This window comes from Enhydra lutris, unplaced genomic scaffold (assembly GCF_002288905.1).
Source record: "Enhydra lutris kenyoni isolate GAN:26980312 unplaced genomic scaffold, ASM228890v2 scaffoldscaffold9, whole genome shotgun sequence".
Taxonomy (NCBI): domain Eukaryota; kingdom Metazoa; phylum Chordata; class Mammalia; order Carnivora; family Mustelidae; genus Enhydra; species Enhydra lutris.
Window position 1 is genome coordinate 77,956,540 of NW_019154093.1, and position 23,520 is coordinate 77,980,059.

The window sequence follows — 23,520 nt, forward strand, 5'->3', positions numbered from 1 at the left end:
CATCCCCACTCTCCATCTAGACCTAGTATCACCAAAGAGATTAAGCCCAAATTCTATGATACTTATCATCTCCAAATCCTGATCTATAATAGGTTTCTAGGAATTAAATCACATAGCTTCCTTTATATATCTCCTTTGCCAGCCCTTGGGTTGTTATTCATTCAACTCTACTAGGTCAATTATCATCAGATCCACCATATACTCAATCCATTTCCCAGCTTTTGAAAAACTCACTAAAATATCCATTGGTGTCTCTTCTCTCATTTTAATTTTTTTTAAGTCTATACTTATTTTATTCATTAACTGTGAACAGAATTATAGAGGGAGATGGGATACCCCCATGGTGGAGCCAGAAACCATGTAATGTTCAAAATTGTACAAAATTTCATCAAGTTCTATAGCTGTTTTCTTTTTGAGAACTTCCAAGGCCATAAAGAATAAAGACATAAACACCAAAGACTTCAATACAATGTTTGTAAAAAGAGAGAAAAAAGAAAATATAGGTCACAATGTTAGTACTAATAGCTAAACTGATATTGAGTACTTACTATGCTAAGCACTTTACAGGTAAAATTCTCATTCAATCCCTATAGCCAGCTTCTAAAGTTGGTACTACACTTTCTGCATTTAAAAGATGCACAGAGGCACCTGGTAGTTGAGTAATTAAGTGTCCAACTCTTGATTTTTGACTCAGATCATGATCTCAGATCATGAGATCGAGCTCCAGAGTCTGCTTAAGATTCTCTCTCTCTTTCTGCCCCCTCCACTATACTTGTGTGCATGCTCTCTCCCGCTCTTAAAAAAATAATATATATATAAAATATATAATTTTATATATATATAAAAAATATATATATGTATTTTTTTTATTTTTTATGTATTTTTTAGAGTGGGAGAGAGCATGCACACAGGTATACATATATATATTATATACATATATATGTGTGTGTATATATGTATATGTATACTTGTGTGCATGTTCTCTCCCACTCAAAAAAATGTGTGTATACACACACACACACATATACATGTATATGTATACACACATATATGTATATGTGTATTATATATATATATATATATATATATATATATATATATGGCGTGCCTGGGTGCCCCAGTTGGTTAAGCACCCCACTCATTTTGGCTCAGGTCATGATCTCAGCGTTATAAGACTGAGCCCCACATGAGGCTCCATGTTCAGCAGGGAGTCGTTTGGGATTCTCTCCCTCTGCCCATCCCCTCACTCAAGTGCACATTCGCTCTCTCTAAAATAAATAGATCTTTTTATAAAAAAAGATACACAGGCATACACACATCAGAGTTCATCTTTATCACTATAATATGAAGCAATTATTTTTCAAACGGGGTGGAGAGGACCCAAAACTACAATTACAGACTGTATGAGTCAATAATGATTATGAAATGAGATTAAATCTTTTTGATAAACTAAAGATTCAATGTAAGAATCTAAGAAAAGTACAACAAAACCGAACTAAGAAAGAATAAAGATATAGGAGAGCTCTGAGAATCAGAACAATTTTAAAGAACAGAATAAGTGACTTTAAGAACTGTATCACTCAAATAATCAATAAAAGACTCAAATCTATGGCCAGGCTAATAAGGAAATAGAAAATAAACTCAACTATACAACATTATAAACAAGAGATAGAACCAATCTTAATGCTATTTAATTCTAACTGAATGTTTTTAAAATTTCTAATGAATAGGTAATTTTCTAAGAAACTATAAATTATCACAATCACATAAATGACTCAAGAGGAGATGGGAAACCTGATTTGATCAATAAACATACAGAAAATTGAGACCTCTGAAGAACCAGTCGTAAAAGACCTTAAAGTCCAGGTAGGGAAAAGAAGTGGGAAAGATGAAGCAAAACTGTTGGTGAACTGGTTTTAAGGGTAAATAGTTTTTGTTTTTTTTTTTTAAAGATTTTATTTATTTATTTAACAGACAGAGATCACAAGTAGGCAGACAGAGAGGGGGAAGCAGGATCCCTGCTGAGCAGAGAGCACGATGTGGCTTAGTCCCCAGGACCCTGAGATCATGACCTAAGCCGAAGGCAGAGGCTTAACCCATTGAGCCACCCAGGTGCCCCTTGAGAAGATTTTTTTTTTTTTTAAGATTTTTTAAGGATAACTATTTCTGACAGATAAGGAATGTGTTTTATAAGTTAAGAAATAGCATTTGTAAAGGCAGAGAGTTTAAAACAGGATTTGCTACTGTTAAGAGCACAAGTAGGAGTTAACAAACTGTGTAATAATGAGTTAACCTTAACAAATAGGGGTCGGGGTTTTGTCTCAGTTATTAGGAGTACTGAAATGTACTACCTGATAAAAGTACTTTGTTTACCTGGCACTTTAGCCTACATGCTAAAGATATGGTTTATAGTGGGTGCTTTAGGTCACCCAGAAACAGCTCAACCTCAGGAGGGGCTAGAGACAACCAGACCCGGAATTACCAGGAGTAACTATCCTATAAATTAATCAAACTGAAGACTGAAGGAGAGGCAAGGGTCTTCTGGTTCAACCCACTGGAGAACCAAGTTAATATGCATTTGTGTGGGTGAAATAGCCAGGGAGTGGATAAGAGACATTTCTGGCACTCCTTAACATGAGAGCCCACTGCACTATAATTCTAAAATGTTAGAAGTCCTAATGGGGAGCTACAGTTAGACTGGGAGGAGAAGCAATAGTTAACAGGATTAAGGCAAAAATCTGGATGAAAGTTGGAATGTCAGAACAGACTTTCTGTGAAGTGGTTACATCTCCTTCACGTGACTGTATTATTGGAATGGATGTTATATCTGACTGGTACTGTAAAACAGAAGGCATATAAATTCACCTAAAGGCCAGTCTTGATTAGACATGCTAAAACGGGAACTAATGAAACTGAGCCCACAAAACTTATTTTGAGATAGTATATGATACCTAGTGATAGATTACCACTCTAATGATAAATTATAATAAGCCAGAGTCTGGTAACAATGAATTCTCTAAACAATTACAATGTATATGTATCCTGTGAAAAAAATGGATGGCTTATCAAGCCTAACAGTAAGCTATAAAGCTAGAATAAAGTAGAGCCCCTGTAACATCAGCAGTCCCTGATACGATTTCAATAGTAGAAAAAAATATATAGCAGGCTAAAAGAGAATGATACTCAGTAAATGATCCTGTGTATGTTTTTTTCTTTTCCGCCTCAATCCCTCCCAAAAAAGCCAATAGCAATTTTCCTTCACATGGAAAGATCCCAATTTACGTTTACTATACTGCCAAAGGGTTACTTAAATTCACCAGCTTACTGGTATACGGCGGTTAAAAGGGATACACATCTTGATGATACCATGACAATACCACAAACTAAAGACAAAGGTACAAGGGACTTAAATATAAGAAGGACCTATATAACCAAAAGAAGCTGTTAATAAATCCACCAGGTCCAAGGACCTGCCCAAACTGGTAAAATTCTTAGGAATAATCTAGTCAGGTGCAAACCTTGACATTCCACAGGTCAAGAAAAATAAATTGTTTTTGCCACCTATCCCTAAAACTAAACAAGAAGCCCAAAGTTTGGTGGTATATTTGAATTCTGAAGGACACATATTCCACATCTGGGAATATCAACAGCAACAATCAACACAACTATCCAAAAGAGGGCTGTATTTGAATGGGATCCTGAACAAAGGTAGGCCATGTTTCAAATGCAAAAACTAATCTATCACCCCATGCTCTTGAGCCCCTACAATACACAGTTGGACATGATTTGGGGACTGTCAACAACACATATTTATGTGGACTAGGGCTTATGGCAAAGCCACTGAATGCCACTAAGCAGGAACAATTGGGATTTTGGACCAGAAAATTTCTGGATACCATGTTAAAATATATACCACTTGAGAGAAAATTAGTAATTTGCTATTGGGCATTGAGGCTGACTCTATGACTGAAGGACATGATATAAGTCTGCAACATGAAACACACAACGTATTGGGCAACAGAGGAACAATCTAGTAAGGAAGGCTGTGACTAGGGCTCCTGGGTGGCTCTGTCGGTTAAGCATCTGCCTTCAGCTCAGGTCATGATCTCAGGGTCCTAGGATCAAGCCTGCAACTGGCTCCCTGCTAGATAGGAAGTCTGCTTCTCTCTCTCCCTCTGCTGCTTGCCCTGCTTGTGCTCGCTCTCTCTCAACTAACTAAATAAATAAAAGGAAGGAAGGAAAGAAGGAAGGCAGGCAGGCAGTGCCCAGAAGAGTATAAAACAGAAATGGATTTGTTCAGTAACGTATGACCAGCAGGATGCTAAGAGTTATTTATGAGCAAATAGCCTCTTTTCCCTCAATGATAACTTTAAAACCACTCAAGGAGTTGTTGAATCCTAGAATCATACAGGTGGTGCCCTATGATCAGCTCTCTCAGAACCAAAAAACAGCTGCTTGGCTGTCAACTACACTTCAAAACTGAACAAACTAATAAATTTAAATTTAAAAGAGAGAGAGGACACAAAATGGTTTATGGATAACAGTTCCAAGGTGAACAGACCCTGTTCAGAAGGCTCTAAATTGGAGATGGTAATAACAAATCATATTGATGAGCTGAACTGCTTGCTGTTTTCCCATTAGGGTTTTGTTTTTTTTTTTAAAGATTTTATTTATTTATTTGACAGACAGAGATCACAAGCAGGCAGAGAGGCAGGCAGAGAGAGAGGAAGGGAAGCAGGCTCCCCGCTGAGCAGAGAGCCCGATGCGGGACTCGATCCCAGGACCCTGAGAACATGACCTGAGCTGAAGGCAGCGGCCTAACCCACTGAGCCACCCAGGCGCCCTCCCATTAGGGTTTTTATTAAACTCTGCAGTTGATGTCAGAAATGAAGGTAGTCTGTGGGCTGTTTCCTAACTTTGTACAGATGATAAAGAGAAAAGATTCGTGTGACTCAATAATGTATGCTATATTAAACATCCAAAACTTTAGCGATGGGTGATAGCTGAAAGGTGTTTTAAAAGCGGGGTGAGGGGTGAGGAGGGACTCTATTTTAGCAAAATGATCCTGTCAGCAACATGGACAGAATGAATTTGACAAGGTAAAACTCAGAGAGGGAGATCAACTCTAAGTGTGTTGTAGTAATAGGAACCTAGGGTTTTAAAGTGCAATGACAGGGACACCTGGGTGGCTTTGTCAGTTAAGCGTTCAACTCTTGATTTCAGGTCGGGTCATGAGATCAAGTCCCATGTCGGGCTCTGTACTGGGATGGGCATGGAGTTTGCTTGAGATTCTCTCTCTCACTCTCCCTCTCATTCATTTCTGAATGAATGAATGAATGAATAAAATAGTGCGATGACATGAGTTCTATAAGGATCTATCCTGGAAAAAATATAGGATGAGCTAAAGTAAAGGGAGAAAACGTTCAAGAGATGATTAGGACCTGAAACTAAGTGGCAAAGGAAAGTTAAACTGTGAGGGAAGGACAAGTGAAATGATTTCATGGGGAAAAAGGATGCCATCTTCCCTCTCTTTTTGCATCTCACCAATAATTTAAAAAGTATAAGTAACCCAAGTGCTCAAAGATCTGACTGACTGCAGCTGTGAGAATGATAATCTAATGTCTTAATTGAGATTTTTACAAAACAATGGTAAAATTTGGCCCTAAGGTGAAGGCATCTACAAGATTAGTCACTTCAAGTGAAACACCAGCCAACTTGCAGGTAAGACGAAACATTTGGGAACAAAATAAGGTTACAAAAGTTTAAAGTAGCAATTCTAAACAAATGTTCTATAGAGCAGTAAAAAGGAACAAAGATCATTACTTTCATGTGGTCAAGTCTGAGAGATTCCATACACTGTGTCTGCATCTATATACCATATGGAAGACAATGAACATACAGGCTTAATATAGATCCAAAGGCCTGTGTTCAAACCCAGGCTCTGCTACCTCTGGTGAGACCCTGTACAGATTACTAAAGGTTTCTGTAAGGAGGCTCCCTCACCTTTTAAACAGTCATGATACCAATACTAACACTTCATGGATAGTTGGGTGTGAATTAAACAAACAGGCAGCGTTCAGAAAAGTGCCTCACACAAACTACGAAAGCATAATTGTCAGCTATTAGGACTAATGTATTCCCTCTTTAAGAGGATTCTAACGAATTCCAATGAACTTAAGGAATTAAAAGCACTAAGACATCCTACAGTTAAGAAACACATTTAAATGTGGTTAATCCGGGGCGCCTGGGTGGCTCAGTGGTTAAAGCCTCTGCCTTCGGCTCAGGTCATGATCCCAGGGTCCTGGGATCGAGCCCCGCATCGGGCTCTCTGCTCAGTGGAGAGCCTGCCTCCTCCTCCTATCTCTCTCTGCCTGCCTCTCTGCCTACTTGTGATCTGTCAAATAAAAAAAAAAAAAAAAAAAAAATTTAAATGTGGTTAATCCAACTTAACCTACTCTTTTCTGGCAGGAGATTCACAAAACCTATTTCCATCAAATCAGCAGAAGTACTGTAACCACACTTTAGAAAAGGCTGTGGACTATGGGTAAGCAAGACCATCTTTTAAACTACATACAATTTAATAGAAACTGGAAAATTTTCTGGAGGACTGTTACACTCCTAACTAGAAATTTTAGTACATTTCCAGAAGAATTCAAACGTAATAGACTCATTATAAGCAAATAGTATTGAATTCTGAGGACATAATAGGATTAAAATAGAAAGCTATGTATTAAAAAATTAGTAACTATGCTTGCTTAGACACACAGTTTGCAGAAAAACAAGGGGTTTATATCTAACATGAAATCAGTATAGTTATGCTTTGATGTTAAAATGTGTATCAGCCATTCCTGCTGGAATATTACCTTTTTAGATTATAGCCTAGGGCCTAAATACCATAGTATACTTGAAAAAAAGCTTATCTAAACCAGAAGCACAGCTAAAAAGAAATAATACAACCTCTTTCTTGAAAACCCAAATGTAATGATACATTTTTAACAAATATTCATAAGATAATCATATATGAATGCAGAAACCATTAAATAATTCATCAAAAACATATCTTGCTTTAAGAAATTTATAAAATTAAGAAAATGCTAACAAACAAAATTATGGATTAAGAAATAATAATTAATTTTACAAAACATTTTAATAAGATTTCTTGTTAAGCAATTATGACTTCTGTACCTATGTTCTTTGTGTTCCAATAGCTGACAGTCTCTACATGTCAATCTATCACATGTTTCACAGAAAAGTTTCAATTGTTCTTGTTTGTGTACAGGGCAGAAAACAGGGCGCTGACCAGATGCTCCAACAGATTCTGCAGTAAAATAAAACATATATTTTTAAACTAAAAATTTTTATCTAACTTTCTAAATTCTTATTAATATTGATGTCCAAAGCATATGAAGAATAAACAGAAATACTGTGAGGTAAAAGAGATTAATAGTATATTAATCAACAAAACTGCTTCTGTCTTACCTGAGACATCTTCTTTCTTCCTGATCAAGTGATCTTTAGTGAATTTTACTCTTTGATGTGCTTCAATACATGTCTTACATAGCCACTCTCCACATTCTACACAAAAGCCAACTGCACTTGCATTGTCTTCACAACTAGTACATACCTGAAAGAGAAAATAAATACTAATCTACATCAAATTTACACAATATAAATCCACAAAATAAAAACTGACCTGCTCTCAAATATACTAAATGACTAAAATAAAATTAGTTTGTTATCCATTTATCTTCAATAAAATCCTGTTCCTTCGGGGCGCCTGGGTGGCTCAGTGGGTTAAAGCCTCTGCCTTCGGCTCGGGTCATGATCTCAGGGTCCTGGGATCGAGCCCCACATCGGGCTCTCTGCTCAGCGGGGAGCCTGCTTCCTCCTCTCTCTCTGCCTGACTCTCTGCCTACTTGTGATCTTTGTCTGTCAAATAAATAAAATATTAAAAAAAAAAAAAATCCTGTTCCTTCCATATCAAACATTCAAGTGAGTAAAAATCTAAGTCTTGAGAACACAAAAACTTACACAAGATTTAAATTCTTAAGTAATGACTTTTCATCTCATTTAATTAGTTCTGAGAGTACAGAATAAAGAGCCTTTATTTTCAATTGGAAAAATAGAACTATACCTGAACTACCTTATTATCATGTAACTATCCAAACATATTTTTCTTATTATTTACATTTCAATACCAAGATAAGAATATAAAGAAAAATTGAGAAGCATACCTGTTCTGATTTCTCATCAGAACTGCTAGGAGCTTCAGATGTATCTTTCACAAAATAATTATCCACAAGGTCTATCTGTCTGCATTCCTGGCGGCATACTGGGCACCGTATTACACCAACTACAACACAGAACAAAAACATTAAAAAATATTCCTTGGGAAAAAATAAGGAAATTGTGCATGATGCCCATATGAAGACCAAAGAAATGAACATTAAGAGCGGAGTAAAATAATCCAGTGAGTTACTCCATTGGAGGAAAATGATACGCTATTTAGAAAGAGAAAACAAACAAGTGTTTATACAAAAAAAAAAAAAAAAAGTTCTTTACTTATTTATTATACTCTACAAGTGCTTTATTACAATGTGTTAGTCAAATAATGGCTCCCAAAGATTTTCAGATCTTAATCCTTGGAACTTGTCAGTGTCACTTTATAAAGCAAAGGTGACTTTGCAGATACGATTAAATTAAGGCTCTTCAGATGAGAATATGCTATCCTGAATTATTTGATGGACCCTAAATGTCATCTTGTAAGAGGGAGACAGAGGAAGACTGGGCTACCGAAAAGGAGAAGGGGTTAACAATGGAAGCAGAGATTGGAGTCAGATGCTTTGGGGATGAAGCAATAAACTAAGAAATACAAGTGGCCACTATAACCTGAAAAAGACAAGAAAATGGATTTTCTCCTCAGAGCCTCTAGAAGGAACCAGACCTGACTACACTTTGACTCTAGCAGACATCCTGACTGTAACCCAGTAAAACTGACAATAGCAAGAGATTAAAATGTGCTTTATTTTAAGCCACCCAGTTAATGGCAATTTTGTTATAGTAGCAATAAAAATACACAATCTCTCACCTAATAAATTCTGATTTGGTTCAGAACTACTTGAATTCACTTTCATGTGGGAAGAAAGATCCTATGTGCCTGAACCTCCTAGTGATCTAGCACCTACAAGAAGAAATAAACCTATGGAAGTTAAAAACTAAAAAATAGCAACAGTCAACACAGCAAACTAGTATGTCAGCCATGAAACTGAGGATATAGCATAAATGATACAATCCTTACTTTCAAGAAAGGGTTCAAGATTAGTATGTAATTTTTTGATGGTTTATACCACTTAAAATTATAGGAAGCACCATAAATAGATATAAACAGAATCCCCAAGAGTTTTAAGTATACAAATTATAGAACCTTACACAGAAGCTGCAGTAGAAAACAGAAACTTAAATACAGTATCATTTTGAAAGTAGGAATATCAGGGGGCACCTGGGTGGTTCAGTCCACTGGGCATCCACCTTTGGATTTCCACTCAGGTCATGATTTCAGGGTCATGAGGTTGAACCCTGTACTAGCTCCATGCCAAGCATGGAGCCTGCTTGAGATTCTCTCTCCCTCTCCCTCTGCCCCACTCCCCCACCCTTACCCCTGCTCATGTGCACACACTCTCTAAATAAATTAATTAAAGTAAGAATATCAGTCTCCCAATAGACATATACACTGCTTTTTTTTTCTTTTTGTGCTTTTTAAAAAATTAACATATAATGTATTATTTGTTTTGAGGGTACTGGTCTGTGATTCATCAGTCTTACACAATTCACAGTACTCACCACAGTACAAACCCTCCCAAATAATAAAATGTTAAAATAATGCTAAAATAAACTCAAAGTTATATGTTTGAAAACAAAACAAGTTTTTATAATACAAAGTACATGAAAAGATGTTGCTTAAAGGAAATGCATAAAAATAAATTTTCAAATCAAAGGAAGAAACAGTATGGGAAAGAGAAAGGAGGAAAAGGTATATAAATATTTCCATATTTTAGACAGCATTGAGTTACTAACCTTTCAAGAAACACAGAGTATAATAAAACTACAAAGGAGATAATTATAAGTAATTATAGGAACAAAAGTATGGGAGCAACTAACTTCTTACAATAAATTAAGTAAGCTTTCACTGAACAGATCACACTTAAACATGGTCTTGAAAAATTAACATTCACTTACTAGTGTGCAGGAAAGTTTGCTGACCTCGGTTCTTCAAATCCTGTACATTCCTAAAGAAGGCCTATCTCCAATACCAGCCCTCGAATGGCTCCTGTGACATGACCTCTAACTCTTGGAATATTCTACCTGATAAGACGGTTTTTGTATGCCTGTGGCCTTGGGCCATGCTGTATTTGGTTACACCAAATGGTAAGGGTGGCTCGAGTCTCAGGATGTGGTGTGAGTTCTATAGAGAATGAACCTCTTTATAACCATTCCCCAATAAAAACCTAGACATGGAGGTTTAGGTAATCCTTCCTGGTTGGCAATATTCCTGCATATCGTCTGAAGTAGTAACTTGAAAACTAAGCATCCCCTGTGTAACTCCATTGAAAGGAGACCTCTGGAAGCTTGCACCTATTTTCTCCTGAGCTTCATACCAAGCACCTTTGCTAATTTTAATCTATTTCTTCTCTCCTTCTAATAAAATGCAACCATGAGAGTAACGGTTTTTCTGAATCAATCCTGCCAATCACTGAGCCGGAGGGTGACTCCAAACTCAACTAGGAAAGGAAGACACAGTATGCAAACCAAGAATATCAAATGCAAAGTTCACAAATGAAAAAAAAAAAAGTTACAAAAGATAGAAGAATGTCCACATATACATATGTAAAATACTGAGGAAGTTAAGAAATTTGCAGCATCTCAATAAAGGAATATTTTTGTTGAGCAATAAACAATATTATCAAGTATCCACTGTACCTGTGTAAATGATAATTTGATGCAAGTCTTTGTTTTTTTGAACCCAGTAAACCGATTCTCAGATTTCTTAAAATTCAAGGAGACATCACAGTTATGACAACAAAAATTCATCCATATCTAATTATCTTATTAAATATTATTAAGGAATCTGGAGATAAAAACATCCAAGAATATTAAGGCAAAGGAAGAAGCAATGCACACAAATCAGTATACATGCAATTTTAAGAAATGTAGAAGCAAAATAACACAAACACTGTAGAAGAAACCCAACCCAGAGTAGACAAGGAGTGGAAAGGTACATCTCAGAGAAAGATTCTTACTTTCCATAAAGACTTTCAGACAAGCTTGGAATTCAGAAATTTGAGGCATGAAAAGTTCCAATGAGAGGGAATAAATTCAAGTCTATAGATATCAGCAAATCCTATTCCTTGGCTGACTTAAACCTGACAGATTACCCAGCAGCCAAAGTATCTCACCACCAAAACAAAAAGAGTTGAAGCTTCTCCAGGGATCTTTTTGCTATCTGTTTCTGTATTTAGTCAATATATTTAAAAATTATATAAATATTTGCTCTGAAAATAAGAGCCATTTTCCATTTGAGTTTATGAGTAAGTATACCCTTATAATAAGTATAGATCAGATGACTGTGCTCCTCACTCAGTCACTGAATGCTGGTTGTCATGGTGAGTTTGGATCATTATTCAAAACTAAAACCCAAACTCCAAAGCCAAAGCTGCTGACCAACTTTATGTATAATATCCCTAGAATGGATTTCATTACTTCAAATTTCAAGTTCTAAGAGACTCACTTCAGGCCTATTAGATTATTTTTAAATGCCAATTTACTAAAATGCATAATTATGAGGGAATTAGGGGAGGACTCTTTTTATAACGCCGAAAGTCTACAAACTAGTTTATCTTCACTGTGTTAAGTGAAATTTAGTTTCCATAAGTTGACTGATGTGGACTTCCATTCAAGAACGATGACTAAGCAGATATGGAAAGACCACCTGTAATAGCTAAACACAGAAATAACTAAAATATAAAAAATCAAAATGTACTTTGAAAAATATATAACTGAGTCCCCAACTTAAAAGGCAAAACTGAAGTTCCAGAAACAAAAGGGAACTCAAAGCTCAAGTGGCCCAGTATCAGCTGATGCAAATGGGTCACTGGGGTTAGTTGTAAGTACCACTACTGGGAACAGGAAAAAAAAAAGACAAAGGTTAAAAGATGAACCTGAGGGGCACCTGGGTGGCTCAGTCCTCAAGTGTCTGCCTTTGGCTCAAGTTGTGATCCCAGGGTTCTGGGATAGAGTCCCACTTCAGGCTCCTTGTTCAGCGAGCAGGGAGCCTGCTTCTCCCTGGGCTTGCCTCTCCCCCTGCTTATGCATGCTCCCTCTCTCTGGCAAATAAATAAAATCTTTAAAAAAAAAAAAAAGGGGATAATAAAAAATAAAACCCCTTCTTTAATCAACTCAGAACTCCAAACAAAATGTTCACAAAACAAAAGTTAATATCTTTGCTTCATATCTACTTCTCTTCCTGGGATTCCTTTTTAGGTAATTCACACAACAACAACAAAAAGAGAAGCTTCTCTGGAACCTTACCTACACAAAATTGTCTCATTAGAACACTTCCCAGGGCACAAGTAGGTCACCAACTTAAGACAGGCTCATAAAGGGGCACCTGCGTGGCTCAGTGGGTTAAAGGCTCAGGTCATATCCCAGGGTCCTGGGATCCAGCCCTGCATCGAACTCTCTGCTCAGCAGGGAGCCTGCTTCCTCCTCTCTCTCTCTGCCTGCTTCTCTGCCTATTTGTGATCTATGTCTGTCAAATAAATAAATAAAATATTAAAAAAAAAAAAAGACAGGCTCATAAAATAAAATTACAATACATGAAGAAACCCAATACTATTAGAGTATGTTAACAAACACATTAAGGCAAGAAAGAAAAACCTAACCCACAGAAAATAAAACAATCTGAAAAGACTTCAAAAACTTGTATGTACAATGTTGAAGGGGTTAAAGGGACAAACAATCTGTGAAAATAGAGCTAAAAAAGAATCAAAGACAAATAAAATATAGTATTGAATAAACTCAAAACACAAGTTAAACAGTAAACAAGAGATAACTGAAAAGGAAATTAATGAAGTAGAACACAGATAATCAGCACAGAGATAAAGAGAAAAGGAACTACAAAAGAGAAGAAAGCTGAAGCACTGAATGAGAAACTCCAGTATGCATCATATTAAATAAAAGTTCTAGGGGTGCCTGGGTGGCTCAGCCCAGGTAATGATCTCAGGGTCCTGGGATCAAGCCCTGCATTGGGCTCTCTGCTCAGCCGGGAACCTGCTCCACCCCCCCACCCCGCCTCTCTGACTACTTGTGATCTTTCTGTCAAATAAATAAATAAAATCTTAAAAAAAAAAAAAAGTTCTAGAAGTTCATGAAGGAAATGAGGTACAGATGCTCTTTAAAGAAGATAATGGCTAAGAATTTCAAAACTGAAGAAATGAGCTCTCAGACTGCAATTCAAGTCCTGAGCAGGATAAGTAAAAATAAATTCACACCTAAATATAGTAAAGATGGAGGAAAAACTCTTAAATGCTAGTTACTATAAGACAATCATATTGACAGCAGACTTCATTAGTAAAAAACAATGCAAAAAGATAACAGGGATTGGGGCACCTGGGTGGCTCAGAGGGTTAAGCCTCTGCCTTTGGCTCAGGTCATCATCTCAGGATCCTCCAATCAATGGAGCCCAGAGAGCCCAGGCTCTCTGCTCAGCCGGGAGCCCACTTCCTCCTCCCCTTCTGCCTACTTGTGCTCTCTCTCTCTCTCTGTGTCAAATAAATAAATAAAATGTTTAAAAAAAAAAAAAGTTAAGAGGGATAATATCTTAAAAGCTTTTAGAGAAAATAAGTCAATTGAGCAATCTATATCCTGATAATATCACTATTCAAAAGTAAAACCAAATAAATTTTCAGACATACCAATACTGCTCTTTGCTACAAGAATAAAGCATTAAATTTAGCCATATAATACTGCCAATTTTAGACTACTTATGACTTGCAAATTGGTACTTTTATACTGGTTAACCCACTACTGACTTTAAGAACATGGGAAAATATTTAGGGGTTCCTGGCTGGCTCAGTCGATAGACCATACAACTCCTGATCTTGGAGTTGTGAGTTAGAGCACCTCATTGGAAAAATGTTCTTGAGATGAGATGCAAAATAGGTAATTGACAAAGCCATTAACAGAACATGTTAATATCTAAATATGCAGGAGTTAAAAGTAATATATAGAGATAAGTATTAATTTAGGAAGATAAAAAACATGAAATTAAAATATCAAACTACAATAACACATTCTCTTACAATTAAACTACAGCTTTAAAAGAATCATTCTAAGGGTGTCTGGGTGGCTTAAATGGTTAAGCGTCTGTCTGCCTTTGGCTCAGGTCATTATCCCAGGGTCCTAGGATCAAGTCCCGCATCAGGCTCCCTGCTCAGTGGGGAACCTGCTTCTTCCTCTCTCTCTCTGCTGCTCCCCCTGCTTGTGCTCTCTCACTCTGTCAAGTAAATAAATAAAATCTAAATAAATGAATGAATGAATGAATCGTTCTAAATACAGTATGAAGTAAAAGTTAAGAGATAAAAAGTTAATTAAAAATAAGGTAAGCAGCCCCTGGCTAGTTCAGTCAGTTAAGCATCTGATTCTTGATCTCAGCTCCCTTCTTGATCTCAGGGTTCTGAGTTCAAGCCCCACACTAGGCTTTACACTGGATGTGGAGCCTACTTTAATAAAATGAATGAAAGAATGAATGAATGAATGAATGAAAAAATAAAGTGAAATCCTGTCTTTACAAAAATAGGTGAGGGCATCAAAATTCAACTGCATAAAATACCGTCAAGCTGTTGGAAAGAGAAATAACTATGCAAACTTTTTTAGCTAGGCAGTAACAAGTGTCCAAAGACTGTAGTTTAGTACCACGCTTAAGTGTGTTCTAAAGACCATATTTTGAAAACTGTTCTAAAATACCAGGAGTTCTAGGAATGTCTACTCTATTGGCTGCCTCCATTTTTTTTCAATTTGATTCACAAAAACTGGCTGACAAGACTACTGGGGACACAGGGACTCCCTGCCACCACATATCCCTTGTCTTATTTCCCAGCCCAACCTTACTCTACCATATACTTCTGCCCTCACCCCAGTAAGAATTTTAACTGCCTGTTTGAGTCATTCTCAAACAGACTGTGCTGAGAACAGGAGACAATTATGACCAAATTTTATCTAAATTTACATTAATACAAGGTTTTACTATAAGACCAGTTAGTATTTATTGTGAAATTATAAATAATTATAAACAACATGTATTAGTTCAGTTAGTGTTCATAACACCTCTGTAAAGTAGGTTCAATTACCATCCCTACTTGAAAGGTGAGGAAAGTGAACTCCAGAGAAATCAGGTAATGTTCTCAAGGTCACAGGACAATGTAAATGGGGGAGTGGGGTAAGATCTGAAACCACAGTGTCTGAACTGACACCCCATGCCCTTAAAACCTATGCTAAAGAGGCCCTCTAAAAGGCTGATCTATTAGTAACAAAATAAAAGACTAAACTAAGACAGTCATAAAAGAAATACAGAGGATGAATAAGAGGCAGAATCAATTGATTAACGAATAACTGCATGATGATGGGAGAGGTACCAGTTACAGCAGACAAAAAAATTAGAAATTCTAGATGATCTGCCAGTTTCTGGCATGGATAATTACACAATTAAATAAAACGAGGGAAAAGTAATTTTAGCTAGAATGTAATGAATAAGTTTTGGATACACTGTGTTTAACTAGCATATTTCTGCAGCTGAAGTGTATAAAAAGAACCATCAGCATATAACCAGTTAAAATCTGAAGCACAGTTAGGATTAGCAAGGGAGAACAGAATCAATGAATATTGATTATTAAGGCAGTATAATACCCTTCGATATACCAATATTTATGGTCAAGCAGAAGAAAAGGACTTCACAGATCAGGATACCAATTTCAACACTTACAACTGCAAATCCCAAAAAGTACAATTTACATGAAAAGCCAGTACTAGGCACTTGGCTAACTCAGTCTGCAAAGCATGCAACGCTTGATCTCAGGGTTGTGAGTTCAAGCTCCGTGATGGATGTAAAAGGTTTCTGCTTAAAAACGTTTTTTTAAAAACTAGGCTCCATGCCCAACATGAGCCTTGAACTCACAACCCTGAGATCAAGTGTCACATACTCTACTGAATGAGCCACCCAAGCACCCCAAAATTAAATCTTAAAAAAAAAAAAGCCTGGGGTGCCTGGGTGCTCAGTCAGTTAAGTGTCTGCCTTCAGCTCACATCATGATCCTGGGGTCCTAGGGTCAAGCCCCTAGGGTCAAGCTCAGAGTGGGGCCTGCTTCTCCCTCTCCTCCCTGCTCCTGCTCTCTCTCTTGCTATCTCTGGCTTTCTCTCTCTCTCTCTCTAATAAATAAAATCTTGGGGGGGGGGAAAAAAATCCAGTACAAATATACACAGGTATAACTGAAATAAATGAGAATTAAACACAAGTCAATTACCTTTTGCTTTTTTTCCCTTTTTGGGGAAATTACTTTTTCTATTAACTATTCATGATCAACTTGTCATCACTGTACCAATTTACTTTTAAAATTATATTCTCTCTCTAGGGGCCCCTGGGTAGCTCAGACAGTTGAGCATCTGACTGTTGGTTTTGGCTAAGGTCATCTCAGGGAACATGGGAATCCATGGAGCCCTGTGTCAGGCTCCTCACTCAGTGGGGAGTCTGCTTGAGTTTCTCTCCCTCTGTCCCCTCCCCCCACATTTGCGCTCACGTGCTCTCTCTGAAAATAAATAAATCTTTAAAAAAATAAAATGGTATTCTATCCCTGAATGTCAGTTAACTACTAGCATGAACACTATTTTTTTTTTTAACATAAGCTCTAAACCCAACATGGGCTTGAACTCACAAACCCAAAAATCAAGAGTCCCATGCTCTACCAACTGCCGGCCAGGGACCCCAACCTAACACTGTTTTTATTCAATCCTAGCTTTTCTTTCACATATCCTGGAACGGTTAGTGCAAACCTTTAATCATCAACTCCCCTCTCCTTTCCCTTAGAAAATAATTATGAGTAAGAAATAAGGATGTATTTTCAGATAAAGAAGAAAGTAGAAGAGAATTGCACCCATGCCCCTAATTACCTAACTGGTAGGCCAGACCAAGTGATGAGAGTGAGAGTCTTGTAGGCTAAATGCCAGGAAACAGGAAAAACAGGCTAGAAAGTATATTAAGATTATCAGATAGCATTAAGAGTCCCAAGTTTGAAAGGTATAACCATTCGTAAGGCTCATTCCTCCTTCCATCTTTTTTACTTAAAGATTTTATTTATTTGAGACAAAGAGAGAGAACACACAAGCAAGGGGGAGGGGTGGGGGAGAGGAAGAAGCAGACTCACCACTGAACTGGGAGCCCGATGTGGGACTCAATCCCAGAAACCTGGGATTATGACCTGAGATGAAGGCAGATGCTTGACGTAACTAACCAAGTGCCCCTCCTCCTTCCATCTTGAACTTATCTCCTATTCAGCCTTGTGTAATATGAACCTAGGAAGTATTACATTATTTGCTGAAAGGAAGGCAAAAAGTAGTAACTAGAAGGGCACCTGGATGGCTCAAAGAGTTAAGCATCTGACTCTCATCTCAGCTTAGGTCTTGATTTCGGGGTCATGAGTTCAAGCCCCTCCATGACAGTCATGGAACCTACTTAAAATAATAATAATGATAATAATAATGACAACAACTAGATTCTGAAGCAACAGATCACTGATCTTTCATACAAAATTTTAGATGAAAGGAGGTAACAGCAGAAAGATTTTATTATGAGTATGGGGAAACCGAAAATGTAGATTGTTGAATTTCTTGCCCATTCTTACAAAAAAATGGCAGTGAACAGAAGGAAAAGAGAATGATTTGTTGCTAAGAGAGGCAAAATAATGAATGAATGAATACCACTTTAGGAGTGGCTGGCTCCTGGCTGGCTCCTACTGGCTGGCTCAATTGGAGGAGAATGTAACTCTTGATCTTGGGTCACAAGTTTAAGCCTCAAGTTGGGTGTAGAAATTACTTAAATAAGTAAAAAACTTATATATATATATATATATATATATATATTTTTTTTTAAGATGTTATTTATATATTTGAGAGAGAGAGAGAGAGAGAGGGAGAGCAGGCAGGGGCTGAGGGAAAAGCAGACTCCCCGCTGGGCAAGGAGCCTGACCTGGGGCTCAATCCCAGGATCCCAGGATCATGGTCTGAGCTGAAGGGAAACACTTAAATGATTGAGCCACCCAAGAGCTCCAATAAAAAACTTTAAAAAAGAATACTGCTTTACACTGGGAGAAACTGAAGACAGTACATAAAAAATAACTGAAATAATTAATTTGTAAATAAACTGGTTTAATATTTACAAAATAATACCATATAACAACATTATATAACTTTTTTTTTAAGATTTTATTTATTTATCTAACAGACAGAGATCACAGGCAGGCAGAGAGAGGGGAAGGGAAGCAGGCTCCCTGCTGAGCAGAGAGCCTGATGTGGGGCTCAATCCCAGGACCCCGGAATCATGACCTGAGCTGAAGGCAGAGGCTCTAACCCACTGAGCCACCCAGGCACCCCAACAACACTATATAACTTATGCTAATAGGGGCACCTGGGTGACTCAATCATTTAAGTCTACTTAAATGATTTCTCCCTCTCCAGCTTTCCCTTGCTTCTCCCTCCCCAGCACGCCCCTTCTTTGTCTCTGTCAAATAAATAAAATCTTAAAAATAAATTAGTTAAGTAAATTATACAAATAAGTATCCAGCCAATTTCCACAAGTCAGTTTCACAACTAAATGTACAACTGGCGGGCGCCTGGGTGGCTCGGTGGGTTAAGCCGCTGCCTTCGGCTCAGGTCGTGGTCTCAGGGTCCTGGGATCGATCCCCGCGTCTGGCTCTCTGCTCAGCAGGGAGCCTGCTTCCTCCTCTCTCTCTGCCTGCCTCTCTGCCTGCTTGTGATCTCTCCCTGTCAAGTAAATAAATAAAAATCTTTAAAAAAATAAAAAATAAAAAATAAATGTACAACTGGCTTAAGCTCAAAACATGGCCACTATGTGCACATGTGATAAGACCTGATGCTGATTATCAAACACATTAAATATATTTAGGAAATGCATTAAGCACATCTCTTATAAAGCTTCTTGGTATTAAGCTTAATTCCTCAGTATAACAGTCTTGAAAATTTAAAAACCTTGTACAGGGCACCTGGATGGCTCACTTTGTAGAGCATGCAACTCTTGATCTTGGGGTAGTGAGTTTAAGCCCCACAATAGGCTTAAAAAAAAAAAAAAAGTAAAACAGGGGCACCTGGGTGGCTCAGTCAGTCTGACTCTTGATTTCAGCTCAGGTTACGATCCCAATGTTATAAGATCACTTGAGCCCTACATGGGGCTCCGTGCTGGGCATGGCATCTGCATAACATTCTTTCTGTCTCCCTTTTCCCCTCCCCACCTGCATGCTCTCTCTTAAAAGAAAAAAAGTAAAATAAAAAAAAAAATTTTTTTTTTAATTCAAAAACTGGGGACGCCTGGGTGGCTCAGTGGGTTAAAGCCTCTGCCTTCAGCTCAGGTCATGATCCCAGGGTCCTGGGATCAAGCCCCAAATCGGGCTCTCTGCTTGGCAGGGAGCCTGCTTCCTCCTCTCCCTCTGCCTGCTTCTCTAACTACTTGTGATCTCTGTCAAATAAATAAATTTTTTTAAAAAATTTTTAATGAATAAATAAATAAAAATTCAAAAACTGGCCACTGGAGTGGCTCAGTTGGTTAAGTGTCTGCCTTCAGCTGAGGCCATGATCGCAGGACCCTAGGATCCAGTCCTGTACTGGGCTACTTGCTCAGCAGGGAGCCTGCTTCTTCCTCTCCTGCTCCCCCTGTTTGTGCGCTCGCTCCCTCTCTCTCTCTCTCTCCCACTGTCAAAAAAATAAAATCTTTATATATATATATATATATGTATATATATATATATATATACACACATATATAAAATTTAAAAATAATAAAAATTCAGAAACCTTGTATAATCAGAAAATTATGAGTTCATTAATAATTATATCAATCTAATTATAATACTCAGCATTACCTGAAATAAAATACCAAAGTTTTTTCTTTTCTTTCTTTTTTTTTAAGATTTTATTTATTTGACAGGCAGAGATCACAAGTAGGCAGAGAGGCAGGCAGAGAGAGAGAGAGAGAGAGGTGGAAGCAGGTTCCCTGCTGAGCAGAGAGCCCGATGCTGGGCTCCATCCCAGGACCCTGGGATCATGACCTGAGCCAAAGGCAGAGGCTTTAACCCACTGGGCCACCCAGGCGCCCCTTCTTTCTCTTTTCTTAGTTTTTTCAATATTAACAAAAATTCGTATAAAAATAACTTTTTTTTTCTTTTAAAGTAGGCTCCACATCTAGCATGGAGCCCAACATGGGGTTTTAACTCATGACCCTGAGATCAAGACCTGGACTGAGATGCTTAACCAACTGAGCCATCCAGGTGCCCCCAAATAACATATTTTTAAATTGGTGATATGGGCCACTTAAACCTGTTAGCTAGTTTAAAAAAAAAAAAAATCAATATCAAACAACAAGGCAGTTGAGCCAACAATTCGTTAAGAATGATTTTTATACTTTTTTGGGACGCCTGGGTGGCTCAGTTGGTTAAGCAGCTGCCTTTGGCTCGGGTCGTGATCCCGGCGTCCTGGGATCGAGTCCCACATCGGGCTCCTTGCTTGGCAGGGAGCCTGCTTCTCCCTCTGCCTGCCATTCTGTCTGCCTGTGCTCGCTCTCTCTCCCTCTCTCTCTCTGACAAATAAATAAATAAAATCTTTAAAAAAAAAAAAAAAAGAATGATTTTTATACTTTTAAACAAGAAGAATGGAAGAAGGTAAAAGCTATAAAGATAATATTTGGAAACAGTCTCAAGTGTTTACTATATGGTTCATTACAGAGAAAGTACAGAACATCCAGCTTAAATGACTGAATATTCACTAACTCAGGTGGAAACAATGCCACATAACAGAAAATTCAACACAGTGCTTGAATGCAAGTACTCAAATCTAAATCTACAGAAACTGAGTCTTCTTTGTAGGTATACTTCACAGGAGAGAGGGCTTCAAATCTGTGTATGCATACAAGTCTGTGTATGCTTGTGTGGGTAAACCTGCATGCAACTCTTGTTTCTCTCTCTTTTTATGGAGAAGGGAGGTAGGAAACCAAAAAGATCCAGGGAGGCCTGAAGACATGACACGAAGACCCACAACTGGATGGGCTACTTGGATGCACTGTATCTGTTTACTCACTGCCTCCTTTAGGAGGCCATGTGAATTTTGCAAAGAGAAGCTCAACCAAACCGTCCCTGAATTATGAGAGAGCAGCTCCTACACTAGCTGTATGAGCTGAGCAGGGAAAGAGTAAGGATCTAACCTTTCAGTATAAGGTATTTAAATTGAAAATGCAGGGGCACCTGGGTGGCTCAGTGGGTTAAAGCCTCTGCCTTCAGCTTGGGTCATAATCCCAGGGTCCTGGGATCAAGCCCCGTATCGGGCTCTCTGCTCGGTGGGGAGCCTGCTTCCTCCTCTCTCTCTCTCTCTCTGCCTGCCTCTCCGCCTACTTGTGATCTCTCTCTCTCTGTCAAATAAATAAAATCTTAAAAAAAAAAATTGAAAAAATAAAAAAAAATAAATTGAAAATGCATTCAGTATAGGGCACTTGAAACAAAGTTTATTATGTCTTCCATGGTCTACTGGTTCACCACTGACCAATACCACACCACCACCCCCAAGCTTGACCCTGTAAATGAAGCCATACTCATGAATAGGTAAAGAACAAGTATATCCCATTTGAGGAGGTTTAGTAACTTGAGGGAGACTGAAGTGAGCAGTCAGAACCAGCTGGCTGGCTGTTACTGAGGCAGAACTAATGGAAGAAACTAGAGAGAACTTGAGTTAAAAAAAAAAAAAAAAGTACTGAGAACTTTCACAGAAATGCAATTAGAATACACATAACAAAAGGAAAAGGGCTCTACTATAATTAAGTAAGTATGATTTCAAAATTTAAATAAACAGAAGACCGCCCCCCAAAAAAAGAATGGAAACTCATAAGAAGCAAACTGACAGTTTAGAAGATCAAATTAAGAAATATACCTAAAACAAGAGAAGGCTGAAAGAGAAAAGGATAAACAAATATATATCAGCAAATGGGTAGTAACCATTACAGTTAAACTACTGAAAATCAAAGACAAGAAAAGTGACTCATGATGTTTAAGGAAACAGTAAGAGTAACAGTAGATTTAGCAGAAATAGTAGAGGCCTGGAAGCAATGGGATGACATAATTCAAAGGAGTGAAAGAAAAAATTACCAACCAAGAACTCCACATTCATTAAAATTAACCTGTAAATATGAAAATAAGAATACCACATATAAACATGGATTGAGGAAACTCACTGCAAGTCCACCTGTCTCACAAGAAATACTAAAGAAAGTTCCTCAGTCTGAAAGCAAGTGACATCAGACAGTAACTCAAACGTATATAAAGAAATACAGAACACAGGTAAGTAAACAGGTAATTACATTAAGTAATGTATAACACAGTACAAACCTTTTTCTCTTTAACTGATTTAAAAGAAAACTGCACAGGGCACCTGGGTGGCTCAGCTGGTTAATCTGCCTTCAGCTCAGGTAATGATGCCAGAGGCCTGGACAGAGCCCCACATACTCCAGCTCCCTGCTCAGCCGGGAACCTGCTTCTCCCTTTCCCTCTGCCTGCCGCTCCCCATGCTTGTGCTCTCTCTCTTCCCATCCCCGTCAAATAAATAAAATCTTTTAAAAAAATAAATAAGAAAAAAAAAAAAAAAAAAAAAGCCTGCACTAAACAACAGCACAAAGGAAGAGAGAGGAAACGGGAGTCAACCAGAAGTAAGGACGTGACACCAAACCACAATGAAAAGTCAAAGAAAGTAAAGTGTACCAGAAATAGTAAATATATGTATATTCACAAAAAACACTGTATTTTTTTATTTTTTTAATACTTTTTATTTATTTATTTGACAGAGAGAGAGAGAGAGCGCAAGCAGGCAGAGGAGCAGATAGAGAGGGAGTAGCAGGTTTCCTGAGGAGCAAGGAGCCAGATGTGGGGCTTGATCCTAGGACCCTAGGATCATGACCTGAGTGGAAGGCAGTCGCCTAACCAAATGAACCACCCAGGCACCCCTATTTTATTCTCTTAACTTCTCTGAAAATGTAAAAATGTACCAACAATAACAATAAATATATTGCTGGGTTTAAAAAATATAGATGTAACATAAAGAACAATAACCGCAAAGGAGGGAAAGATAAAGGAACCGTAATGAAAACTCTGTATTTTACTGAAATCAAGTTAGTAGTAATCTAAAGTAGAGAGTAATAGGGGTGCC

General features: G+C 37.8%; 1 protein-coding gene across 2 annotated transcripts in view; it reads right to left on the reverse strand.

Annotated features, from left to right (window-relative positions):
- LOC111142981 (tripartite motif containing 33) overlaps nt 1-23,520 on the reverse strand; it is a 115,298-nt gene that overhangs the window by 54,090 nt on the left and 37,688 nt on the right. For both annotated transcript variants that reach the window (XM_022496353.1, XM_022496352.1), the window contains exons 2-4: nt 8,235-8,353; nt 7,480-7,624; nt 7,186-7,318 (exon numbers count right to left, since the gene is read on the reverse strand). In XM_022496353.1, the coding sequence (XP_022352061.1) occupies nt 7,186-7,318; nt 7,480-7,624; nt 8,235-8,353 (397 nt within the window). The remainder of the gene's footprint in view (nt 1-7,185; nt 7,319-7,479; nt 7,625-8,234; nt 8,354-23,520) is intronic.